We start from the raw sequence: 12,165 nt of genomic DNA, 5'->3' as shown, positions 1-12,165 counted from the left end.
TTAGATCGGTATCCAGTGATAAAGTTGCCGTGACAATGGCTGTGGCGAGATTTCCCAAAAAATGCACCCTACAGACAATCAAACACGTTCCCCAAATTGGGGATGGGAGGTAATACTATGCAACGGTTCTATGTTCTTTCATCGTGGGGCATTTTTACGATTGCCTTTGAAACGTGCACAAAATAACGAATAATGTCATCACATTTTTTTGGTGGGAGGCCAAACCCCCCCTACCTGTTACCTATTCCTGACCATCCCCCCCATTACCTGCCCTCCCCTATACCCCAACATTTCGATAACCTTTTTCGTTATTTTGTACGTTTACAATGCACTCGTAAAAATGCCTGGCTGCGAAAGGACATTATGCCATAATTATACCCCTCCTAGAATATTTGGGGAGAGAATTTTAGGGGTAAGGAAAAACCAAGTCGCCTACGATTTTTTCACTGCGTCACTATCACATGGAACCATTATATCCAGGAAGAGATCATGCAACAGCTGTCGTCGTTTCCGAGGTTTATAACTAAGCGATAGCAGCCCCTGCTGCTAGAGAACTGTAAAATCACATGACTGGCAGCCTCAATAGACACTCTATACACACATGCTAGTTCTTATCTTAACATTTGCCATTCATGCCTATACAACGGAGATGCTATTTACGTTAAGAGGGCCACATAATGGTGCAGTGTTCCTAGTGTCCTTTTATAATGTGATGGGAACACACCTTTCAGAAACTTTCAGTTTGAATGCTAAGTGACAGGATGTGAGCGGTAGAAGCCTCTGTCATAGGCTTAAGAAGGGCTGAGGGTGAAACGTACACTCTGGAAAAAGCCTTGCTTCTGGGCCTTGTCGAAGGGCACTGCCCCATCATGGGAAAATACCACACGTCTCTGCCTTCTGCCAAGGGGGTATTTTTTCCTTGAAAGCAAAATAACCCCTTTGCAGAAGGCAAATGGGGGATTTCCCGTCCTCCACAAGGTGCAGCGGTTTAGCTATGAATTTTAGGCCCTCTTTTGGTAGTGATTAGGTGTGGGGCATCGTTTAGATATTTCATTTGAGTGGTAAAGATTTGTTTGCTCTTTTTTGGGGTTTACTTTGTGGGTTTTAGTGTTTTTATATTCCAGTGTATTCCATTGTAGTTTTATGACTTTTTTGATGCGATCGGTGCCCTTATGGTGACCTATTCGCCTACGGCTTGTGGTTTCTCATTTTAGGGGTGATGGGCAGATGCACAATGGCCTCTGATTAACGCCTTCGATCTCCTTGCCTCTGCAGGTCCATAACAGAGCTCAGGAAGGAGAAGTCCCGCAATGCGGCACGGAGCCGCCGTGGCCAGGAAACGGAGGTGTTCTACGACCTGGCCCACTCCCTGCCTCTGGCCCAGAATATCAGTGCCAACCTGGACAAAGCATCGATCATGAGGCTGGCCCTCAGCCAACTCCGGCTGCAGCGGCTACTGGCCGCAGGTGAGTTTGACGTATTGTGTTTTGGTGGGGACGATGGAAATGGCACCTGCCACCCCCTTCATGAGACAGGCTACTGGTATGGTTTTGCCTCCAGGTTCCACAGTAGGCACTTGTGCACACTTCCTTGTGTGCACCCCTGGAATTTGTTTTCCCACCACACTCGCTACAGAGCTGTTTCAATCCTGAATAGGGTGAAGGAATTTCTAGTTTAATACAGTAGATCTGTTTTCTCTGTCTCACGGAAAATGCTTGTCTGACACTTCACAACATCTGTATCTGATATTGACAGACACTTCACAACATCTGTATCTGATATTGACAGACACTTCACAACATCTGCATCTGATACTGGCGAGGTCCAACATGAGTCTTGATTGGTTAGGTTTTAAAGTTCCCGAGTCGACTCAGGATATTGGGATTCCACTTCTTGGTAATTCAGTGACGACCACAAACTGCTAGCAAATGCATTACTGGGCGCCGGTGGTTGGACCACAATCGGCTGAACGTAAGGATGTCCTCCTGAGTCCAAATCCGAACAAAATCTGAAATCTTACGATCTGACTATCTAGTGACACAATGCCTTACTCTAGGAAAACCCTTAGGATCAGATGCCTGGACTCCACATTCCTCTACAGCTGCGATTCGCTGTGTTGATTTCAGCACACCCTGACTGTGCTGTCCAGTATTACGACCATATCCAAAACACTTACCCACCACTGATTCTTGATCTACTAATGCGCTCTATTTGCGAACCTTTCTTTCAAATTCCTCTCCCCAATTAACTACTACTTAACCTCGACCCAAGGATCTCATTATGCACAAAAGACGAACTTTATCCTTTGCCTAATGCCAGGTTGACTTTCCACTGCCAACTCTTGTCTGTTTTTGGAACACATTGGCAGAGGACTGATGTTTTGGGGAGAGGAACCTAGGGTTAGCACTTATTATTGTAAGTGTCGTTTTGTTTATGTATTTAGACATTTTAATGGGGATGCTATAACCCCATCTGATCAATCATAATTTTGGCCCAGTGCCTTCGATCAGGACATGCGTATCTCAGGTTAAAGACCAGTCTCCCAGTTCGTCTCCATGATGATCTATTGATTGGGAGGGGGTGGGTAAAGCTAAATAGGGACTTCGAAGGATAGAAGGGAGCATCTGAACGCCCCACTGTGTAATTAGGAGAAGCACATACTTCTCATCTGTTATTTTAAGGGCCAAAGTGATAAGCCTTTCAGGGGTGCAGTGAAGCTCCTCTGTTACTGTAATGTGCTTTTGTTTTTTTCCCCAGAAATGTTGATGAAAGTGTAGTATGTTCTAATAGGTAACTGATAGCCTGTAGCCGAAAACATTTGCAAACTTTGAAGTGGTGGTCCGCTGATAGATATCGAGAGGTGCTTTTCTTGTAGAGGCGTACTAGATTGGAATGCCACATTGTAGGAGAATTGAGTGAAGAAATGGAGCTTGACGTTGTGGGGAATAGTATAAAGGCCTGGGCAAGAGGTTTGCGCTGTCCTCTACAGAGTCACCGAATTCAGCTGTTTGCTTTAGGAGGGGTTGCTTGTTGGTCTGGGAGTGGGTGTAGGCTTTTGAGACCAGAGCAGGAGTGGGCATATGGAAGGAGCGTGCCATCCTGCACGAACATGAGCCATGCTGCTTTGGGAAGAGTGGAGCGAGAAGATGGATTTGTGTGGAAGGAGTCAGTTGTGTTATGCAAAGAGGACTAGACTGTGCTACCCTGTTTTCCTGTATTAAACTGGATTTCTCCAAGAAGTGTCATTTTTATTTATTTATTGGGTATTTATAATGCACCTATACACAATGTGTTTCGAGGCGCAACAAGACAAGAGGGTGGGGGAACAGGGAGGACAAAACGATCCTACTAGGCCTTGTGACATTCAGAACGTGCAAGTGCAGTAAGAGAAGTGCAGGGGGAGGGGTGGGGGGTGCCGGTCAGGGCGGAAGGACCCATGAGAACAGCGAGTGCCAGGGGAGGCCAGGTGGACAGGGCCAGGGAAAGAAGAGAGTGCAGGGGAAGGAAGGTGAGCTAAGTGCAGGGTAAGGTGCTGGACGGCTATAAGGGTGCAGGTCCAGCCAACCAAGTGCAGGGCGAGGGGCCCAGAGGGTCGAGTGCAGGTAGGGAGTGGGGGGGGGGGGAGTCCATGGAGACTAAGTACAGGGGTAGACTGGAATGGGGGGGATGGTGCCCTGATGACTCTGAAAGAACCAGGCAGCCAGTCAAGAAGCAGACAAAGACTTTAGCTGGGCAGGGGGAGAGGAAAGGAAGAAGACAAAAGGAAGGTCTTGAGAAGCTTCCAGAACTTAAGGAGATCCGTGTCAAGTCTGAGAGAGGCAGTGAAGCCATTCCAGACGGAGGCACTTGCGGAGGTGAAAGATAAAACCCCACTCTCTGCTTGGAAAAATGTCTGATCAGCAGAGAGTTGGAGCTAGATGACGGAAGGGTTCAAGCAGGGAGGCATTTAGGGAGAGAGAGTTGGATGTAGAGGGACCCCGGCCCCGGAAAGCCTTGTGGGTGATGCAGAGGGTCTTGAACTTCATCCTTGCAGCAACCGGGAGCCAGTAGAGGGATTGAGTCACTGGGCTTGAGGCCAAGGATAAGTCTTGCAGTCCTATTCAGGATTAGTTGAAGGGGGGCGAAAGGGAGGTGTTAGGCATATTAAGGAAGAGACTGTTGCAGTAGCCCAGCCTGGAGAGGACCAGAGCTCTGGAGACATTGAGTTTCTGGGGGAAGGTGAAGAAAGGGAGAATGCCTCTGAGGAGGTGCAGCTGAAAGTGGGCCTTCTTGGCAAGGTCCGTGATGTGAGGAGAGAGAGAAGTCTAAGATCGCACCATGATTTATTTTTTGCCTCACAGGAGGGTGAGGGGAGGGGGCCATGGAGGTCAGCCAGAATGAGAGAGGGAAAGAGGGAGAAGGAGTCCCATTGAGAAGGGTCTCAGGCTTACTGGCATTAAGGCAGAGATCGTTAGCGGAGCACCATGCCTGAATAGTAGACAGGCAGTCGGGAATGAGCGAGGAAGAGGAGGAGGCAGAGGAGGGAAGCTTGAAAGAAAGCTGCATGTCATCTGAATAAAACTGGAAGTTAGGAGAGAATGTGGAGATCCACATCTACCTGGCTCCTCTAGCCCACTTGAACAACCAAGGCGAGAGGATAGGGCCCTGCGGGACTCTGCAGGTGGAGAGTGAGACGGTGGAGAGAAAAGGGCCCAGTCGAACCTGGGCCCTCTCCCTTACACTTAGCTGTGACTTGATGCTTAGGGCCAACTTTGCACTGTGAGTGAGAAGATGTAGGGGATAGAAATAGGTATGACCTAGGGAGTTGGTCTGTACTTGGGAGAGGGCGGCCATGTTTTCCTGCAATGACTCACCAGCTTTTTCTACTCTTATTTTAGCCGAGTGGAGAAAGACTACAGAGTTGGATGGAGAGATGGGTGGCTGCCCCTTGCGGTCTTTGGATGGTTTCCTCATGGTCTTGAGTGAGGACGGGGATATGGTCTTCCTTTCGGAAAACGTGAACAAGCACCTGGGACTTGGCCAAGTAAGAAAAAAGGGGAGTGTTCGAAGAAAATGTGAAGATGGGGTGCATTCCCTGGCAGGGCCATACATTGTGACATATTGTGTGGTTGAGGGGGATATAAAAACGCAGGTTAATGGCAATGAGTGGTGGGTGTTTGTACGACTCATATGCCTCAGCCTTTTTTCTGTTCCAGTTCCTTAACCCTTTCTTCCTCTTACAGCTCGAGATGATTGGACAGAGCATCTATGATTTTGTCCACCCATGTGACCAGAATGAACTGCAGGACCTGTTGAGCATGCGTCAAGGTGAGTACCTTTTGTGGATAACACTTCCACTCTGGATGTGTCTGTTCAACCATTCATAACCGCAGATGCCGACTGCAAGCTCACAGTTTCCACTAGCAGGGATTGTCTCTTCCCCTACCTTGCTTGTTGGTTTGGAGCACCTCCCATGGATCCTTGGTGTGAGACGGTCTCCCTGGATCCATCATTCGATTTTTTCATTGGGGTCAAATTCTGTTCAAGTTTCTGCCTGCATTGGGCCGAGTGTTCCTGAATGTTCTTTTGACTAATCGCATTTTAAACCTCTCCAGTTTAGTCGATCCAATTTCCCTGTTTAAGTCCCAGTCACTTTTTCTCAGTCGTCATATCCATGGAAGGGGCTCTTTTAAAGATTTGCAGGATTTGCTTGCAGGGCATTTTAACCTCTGACTGACCCGACGAGGGTGTTTAATACCTGCTCTGAAGCTATCCAACAAACAACCACGATGCTTGGAAAGGCGGTAACAGCCTGGGCTCTGACAGTTCCGGGTGAGGCAGACAGGGTTTGTACTAATGTGTTCTTGCAGCGAGGATCTCTGTCTATGGAAGTTTTCGTATTCTTCCCGTGCCAGACAGGTAGCAACCGTTTTGTTTATGGAATAAGTGCTCTGAGCACATACATAAATCTGAAGAATGCCGCCTTTTCCAAGAAATGAAAGATCGTGGCACCTGACCTTCCCCAAGATGTGACTCACTGCACTACTCTTGCGCAGGTCACGGCGCCCCGCCTCATCCGCCCCTTCTCTCAGTCACAGGTTTCACCCAAGCGATTCCGGCACACTGTTGAAACCCTGTCATGCATTCCCAAATCTAAGGCAATTTCCTTTTGCATTGAGGGCATAGTCCTCCTGTCTGATACTTCCACGTAGTTCTGCACTAGAGCTCCGCATTGCGGGACCAGAAAGATACTTTAGCTACTGTTCTTCGCCGAGTCCCTTCCATCTGCATGAAAATCTCAGTGAGTGCGACCCGAATTTCCACCAAGTGAACACTCAGTTGACGATGGTGAAGGATGGTATTCAACTGGCAGGCGCTTTTGGAAGTCAAAAACCAGGCAGCGTGTTGGGAGAGTACTGGGCACCCATTCCTATGGGAGAAATCCTTATTGACATGGCGTCCCTTCCTATCTGTCAACATGTTGTAGCATTGAGCGCTGCTATTAAGGTAAACCTACCGCAAATGAACAGATTTCCCATTGAGACCAGGCAATCCACATCAGTTACTACTTCAGTGTCGGTGGCTCTAGTGGGAAGTCTCCTGAGCCCCCTCCCACGGTCCTAAACCCCTCACCCGCCTACCACCCAAAACAATATGTTCCTCATCCCAACTGTAACTAACATTTTTAGCTTCCAAGCTGGAATGAAACCTCCATGTCCTATTGGGGAACACTTGCCACTGCCCTGTGTATCTGTGAATTCTGGGTCACTTACTGCTGTACTCCTAATTCGGACATTATATGGGTAGGAATGGAAAATGTGTGCTGTGTGCGCTGAGGAAAGTTAATGTTGCATCCTTCATATGGGATGTGATTGAGTGTTCTGGGGGGAAGCAGGCTATATACTAGAACGGAGCACTAGAAATAAGCGGGGAGAGATCTTTAACCCTTTCAAATGGATTCGAATGCACCTTACCAGACTACATCTTGGCACTTGTAGTTCTCTCACAAGCCATTCATTTCCCTGAATGTCATGTTTTCTCCCTCAGGTACAATGAGCTACAGTGTTCTGAGCGTGCCCAGTGCAATTCATCCAGAGCAGAAGTAATATACCTCCCTGAGCACAATGCTCCTCTTTCTGCTCTCGCCTGTACCCGTTGCCCCTTAATCTCTCCCCAGCCTGTAACCTTAGCCCTTTCACAGGGACATTCGAGCATTAGAAAGATCCACCCTCTCCTCCTTTCTCCCCTCATGCGCTCTGTCGGCTCAACTGCTGCTTCAGCCTCCTACTGGCCTCATTCTCTACTTTTACACCCCTGGACAAAATGCCGACTCTGCTTCTCACACACTCTATAACCTTCCACGCTCTCCTTCCAGCTCTCCTCGCCATCACCAGGCTGGCTGGCTGGCTGACTCTCCTCCTTCAAGTTCCTACTTCTACTCTTAAATCTATCCACGGGCTAGCCTCCGTACAACTTACCTGCCTTCTCTAATATCGGGCTACTCCTAACCTCTGCTCCAGCAATACTCTCAGCCTGTCTCTGCCTTGTCCCTTCTGTGCTTCCTTCTGCTTGTGATCCTCTCCCCCACTTACAGCAATATCTGGAGGAGCAGTTATATCATTCTTTCTGGGCACCACTAAAGATGTATTATCTTCAGATTTTGGACTGGTTGCTGCTTGCCTACCCACTGGCAAGTAACGTCTCTTATTTCTACATAAGTACTTTTAGAAGTATGCTTTCTGTGGGTGTCCACTTCCCAACCTAGCTGAGACTGCGTTATCCGCTCCCCACTCTTTCCTCCCCTGGCTGCTTGTAGATCCCCTGCTAGCAGTTGCCCAAACTCTCCCTCTCCTGTTCTTTGATCCCGCTCCTTATTTTGCTGCTCCCTAACCATGTTTCTCCTCCCTATGATTGTAAAGCGCTCCATTGCTTCCTGTAGCTAGGTTTGCGCTCAATAAATACGTTAATAATAATGAATTAGAATGTTCACGCTCAATATTGCCTTAATTAAGTGGAAATGCTTTCAAATATTGCCAATTTCACAATTGTTTATTATAAAATATTTTTTTATTTATGGCAGGTGGTCTTGAATTCCACAATTTGTAATAATCAATATTCTGCTACAATTAATAATATTTCTCTAATAAGGATAATGATTTGTTATTTATATATCGCCTTAAGCCAAAGCGCTTTACAGATAACATATTTACCTACATGTATCATCCCAACCGAAGTTGGTACTCATTTATTGACCTCGGAAGGATGAAAGGCTGAGTTGGCCTTGCTGGGATTCGGACCTGTAGATCACAAATAGATCACAGCAGCGAGCGCTCAAACCCGCTGAGCTATCTTACCGGCTATACTCTTGATTTGTATTGTATAATCCACATGGATGGTTCATCCATGTGGATAAGGAAAGGGTCTAGACCTAGCCGATTAAGTTATTTCTGCCGAAATATCCTCCCAAGATTTTAATTCTACTATTGCGTGCCTATCTCCTGCTAGCCCACGCCACTTAATGAATTGCCTATTCACCTGTTAAATGTCAGTAACCCCCATTTTATCCCCCTCAAAGTACACTTATGACTTGCCATCTTCAACTATTCATTAGTTACCTGGCTTTATCCATAGGTCTGCCCAAGAAGGAGCTGCTCTGTGCAGAATACCGTTTTGCACTTAGGATGAAAAGCACTTTGATCAGCAAGGGCCGGACTGTTCACCTCAAGTCAGCTGCCTGGAAGGTGAGGACTGTGTTGTGGCAAGGAGTGAATGCAGTAATGGCTGGACTTTAAGTTGACCTGATGTTACGAGTGCAGACGTAGCCCTAAGGCTGGCCGTGTAAGTAGGGCCTAAGGATATGTTCATGGTTTCAACCAGGGCTAGATAAAGTCAGGAATTTACCATGAGGTACATGTGTGAATGGATTTCTGCTAGGGCAGTGGTACAGAAAGGGGCTGGTCTGTCTGAGTGGGCGGCAAATATTCAGTTATGTTATGGTGAAACAGGCACTCTAACGGGCAGGCTGGTGATCTGATGTGTGATTGGTTGCAGCCTGCATGCATAGGACTGTCCTTGGAGTCTTGCGTTGAAGCTGCATAGGCTTTTAAACTATATTGCGACCAACATTTTGATTTGCCTTAACCAATACAGCTCTCCAAACCTGGGCAGGCATGTGCTATACTAACTCGCTTCCCTCCCTCGCTGCAGGTTCTGCAGTGCTCTGGCCACATGAAGTCTTATACATTACCAGCAAAGGCACTGTCTGATTCAGACCCAGGGCACAAAGAGCCATCCCAAAGGTTCCTTGTTCTAATCTGTGAAGTCATTCCAAATCCTTCTCACATAGAGTATCCTCTGGACAGCCGGACCTTCCAGAGTCGGCACACCATGGACATGAGGTTCACATACTGCGATGAAAGGTGAGCAAAGGCTTTATTACAATGGGGCGTGGGAATCCAGGACATTTGATGGTGAAGTGGTGGGACTAACGCTCCAATATCTCGTGGTAGGTGGTTAGTGCCTGTACTGATCCATCCTAAATTAGGGGGCACAGATTATGCATTGGAATGTATGGAGATGGGTTTACTGAAATTCAAGAAATGGGGGGACACACCCAAATATAAATGGTCTTTATTCAGGATGAAACCAAGAAAATCATCTGGGTACCTACCAAAATAGTGAAGAAAGAGGATGGACCATGGCCACGTGGACCATAGTTTTCGATCTTTCAGGCCCCTATTCAGAGTTAGTTATATGTGTGTTTGGCCTCTCAATTATACACTGCATCATTTTGGGAAGTGCATGGGTTGGCAGCCTGCATCTCGACTATGGCTCCCATGACTGCTGCTATGAAGATTTTGCTGGGTAAACCTGATGGTATTTGAAATCTTAAACATCAAGAGAGCCAAAGAGTTCAGATCCTTGGGGTAGTAAATGGTTGCATGTGTCCTTGAATACCCTAGGCGTTTTCAAGTTACACTACTTGATCAAGTGTCTGGGTGACAAGATCTTGGGCCTCCTGCACTTTCTTGTGGCAGGCTTAAATCTCTGATGCTTCTAATCTGTCAGCTTTCGAGAGCAACCAATCTCAATCCCAAATCAACAAAGTGTCTACATGTGGCTGAGCATAGTGTGCACTACACAAGGGACAATTATTTACTCCAGAGCCATTTCCGGGAGGGTTGAGGTATTTTTGGGTCCTAGCTAGGCGTGTCGGATGTTTGGGGTATATCAGGCTGCGGTGTTTGGATGTAGTATTGCAGACTGCTGGGTTAGTTCTATTGCAGGATCTTGGTCATCCTGATTCTCTGGCCCCTTCTTCCACAGGATAGCAGAGCTTGCAGGGTATTCATCGGAGGACCTCATTGGCTGCTCAGTTTACGAGTACATTCATGCTCAGGATTCAGACTCTGTTGGAAAAAGCATGCACACTTGTAAGTCTGGCACCCTGCTCCTTTGACCTTTCCATTGCCCCTTTTACATCTCACACACTCTTATACTCGAAGGTCTTCATGTTAATGGTTGTTTGTCCGGTCTTTACCCACAGTGTTCAGCAAAGGCCAGGCTGTCACAGCGTATTACCGATTTTTGGCCAAGAATGGTGGCTACTTTTGGGCTCAAACCCAAGCCACGATTGTTGCAATTGGAAAAAGCGACTCTTCTGGGGCTGTGGTCTGTCTCCACTCCGTGCTCAGGTGAGACACTCCTTGTGAATGGTTAATGCCATAACAAGGCTACGGTTACCTTATTTTTCCTCTTCCAAGCTATGCCTGCTTTGCATCCCCTCCACGCATGCTCTGCGATATCTTGCCCCTCAACGCCACCTCTGTGAACCGCCGAAAGGCCCACTTATCTTGTACCAATACCTGCTGCTTTCCCCCACCAGTCTTTTCCCTTTAAGCATCAGAAGTCTGGTGAGAGAATCATGAATATTGCTCTCTTCCTCATGTCTAATGGAAGGGTGGAATCGTTTTTTCTTCTTTTGCTCATAAACTCTGCATCATGGTTTACAATGCAGCGATACCACTGCCAGTTTGGCCAGTTTAGGGAAGATTTTATGAACTATAATGTCACCTCCTTTGTTCCTTTTTTTTATCATTTAGTCCTGGTTTCTTTAGCTATTGCAGCAAATTTGGAAATGTAGAGAGATTTTTGCCACATATCTAGTTTCCCTCAGCCCCAAGACTTCACATCCCCAATGTACTTTGTCAGCTGTTACAGGGATTTCTCTTGGTGTTCATCGGGAGTGCTTGCTGTCATTCCTTGCTGCTGCTCAAGTCTTAATATCAGATACATTAGTTGACTCTCCACTCTGGTTGGGTCTTCCATTCAGTGTCATGTAATAGCTCATCCGAGGTGCTCTCATTGATCCTAGAGACGCGTTAGGTTGCTTTTCTTGGTGCTTCACCTCATTGTCTTTGCTCTTAACCTTACCCCAGGGATTCTGACCCCCTCTTGGAGTACAGCCGATCCCTGACTGTTAATCATTTGATGCTGACTCAGTGTGCTTCTTTTCACAGTGCCATCCAGGGGGCAGACACCATCCTGTCGCTGGAGCAGACAGAAAGTAAACCCACAAAGCCTGCATCCGAGAACTCTCTGGACCTTGTGAAGCCAAACTCCGAGACTGTTGTAGACCGCATGCAGGCCGAATCAGGGGAGCTACTTTGTGCGGAGATCATCATGGCCCTGACTAACTGCCAGTCAGGTCAGTGTCTATGAATTGAAACTGTAGCTGGAGCCTGAGCTAATCATTCCAACAAGGCAGTTTGGGCAAGACTTGTGCCTGTAGCTGCTGTTAAACATCCTGAAGTGAGCATTGTACATAAACTGGTGTTAGACGATGGAATGTTTTTACAAACCGTAAAGGGCTCTTTACACAGATTGGGATATAGCCAGGAAAGAGCTCTTTACGTAGTGTTTGCATTCAGGGGAATATGTACCTACTGACCGTGAAGAGCTCTTTGCGCGGCTGGGTTACAGACTGTGGTAAATGTATGTCCAGTGCATTAGTATGTCTTTGCAGAGAACCTAAAGTGGTATAAATATGTATGTTCTCCAGACTGTGGTATATGTGTTTATTTATGTTCAGACCTGAAAGGGTCCTCAGGGATGGAGGTTGTAGACAGTTGTATAAGCAGTAACAGAGAGGCAGTGGCACTTGTACACAAGTCAGAAATTAGAGAA

General features: G+C 47.1%; 1 protein-coding gene across 5 annotated transcripts in view; it reads left to right on the top strand.

The window, feature by feature from the left end:
* The window catches only part of HIF3A (hypoxia inducible factor 3 subunit alpha), a 194,382-nt gene that overhangs the window by 158,864 nt on the left and 23,353 nt on the right, over positions 1 to 12,165 (top strand). For all 5 annotated transcript variants that reach the window (XM_069644592.1, XM_069644595.1, XM_069644594.1 and 2 more), the window contains exons 2-9: positions 1,276 to 1,466; positions 4,878 to 5,023; positions 5,223 to 5,307; positions 8,611 to 8,720; positions 9,187 to 9,398; positions 10,306 to 10,412; positions 10,526 to 10,673; positions 11,499 to 11,686. In XM_069644592.1, coding sequence (XP_069500693.1) covers positions 1,276 to 1,466; positions 4,878 to 5,023; positions 5,223 to 5,307; positions 8,611 to 8,720; positions 9,187 to 9,398; positions 10,306 to 10,412; positions 10,526 to 10,673; positions 11,499 to 11,686 — 1,187 coding nt within the window. The remainder of the gene's footprint in view (positions 1 to 1,275; positions 1,467 to 4,877; positions 5,024 to 5,222; positions 5,308 to 8,610; positions 8,721 to 9,186; positions 9,399 to 10,305; positions 10,413 to 10,525; positions 10,674 to 11,498; positions 11,687 to 12,165) is intronic.

This window comes from Ambystoma mexicanum, chromosome 2p (genome assembly GCF_040938575.1).
Source record: "Ambystoma mexicanum isolate Mex_15411 chromosome 2p, UKY_AmexF1_1, whole genome shotgun sequence".
In the NCBI taxonomy this organism is placed as follows: Eukaryota; Metazoa; Chordata; class Amphibia; order Caudata; family Ambystomatidae; genus Ambystoma; species Ambystoma mexicanum.
This window is presented reverse-complemented; position numbering and strand designations above follow the sequence as displayed.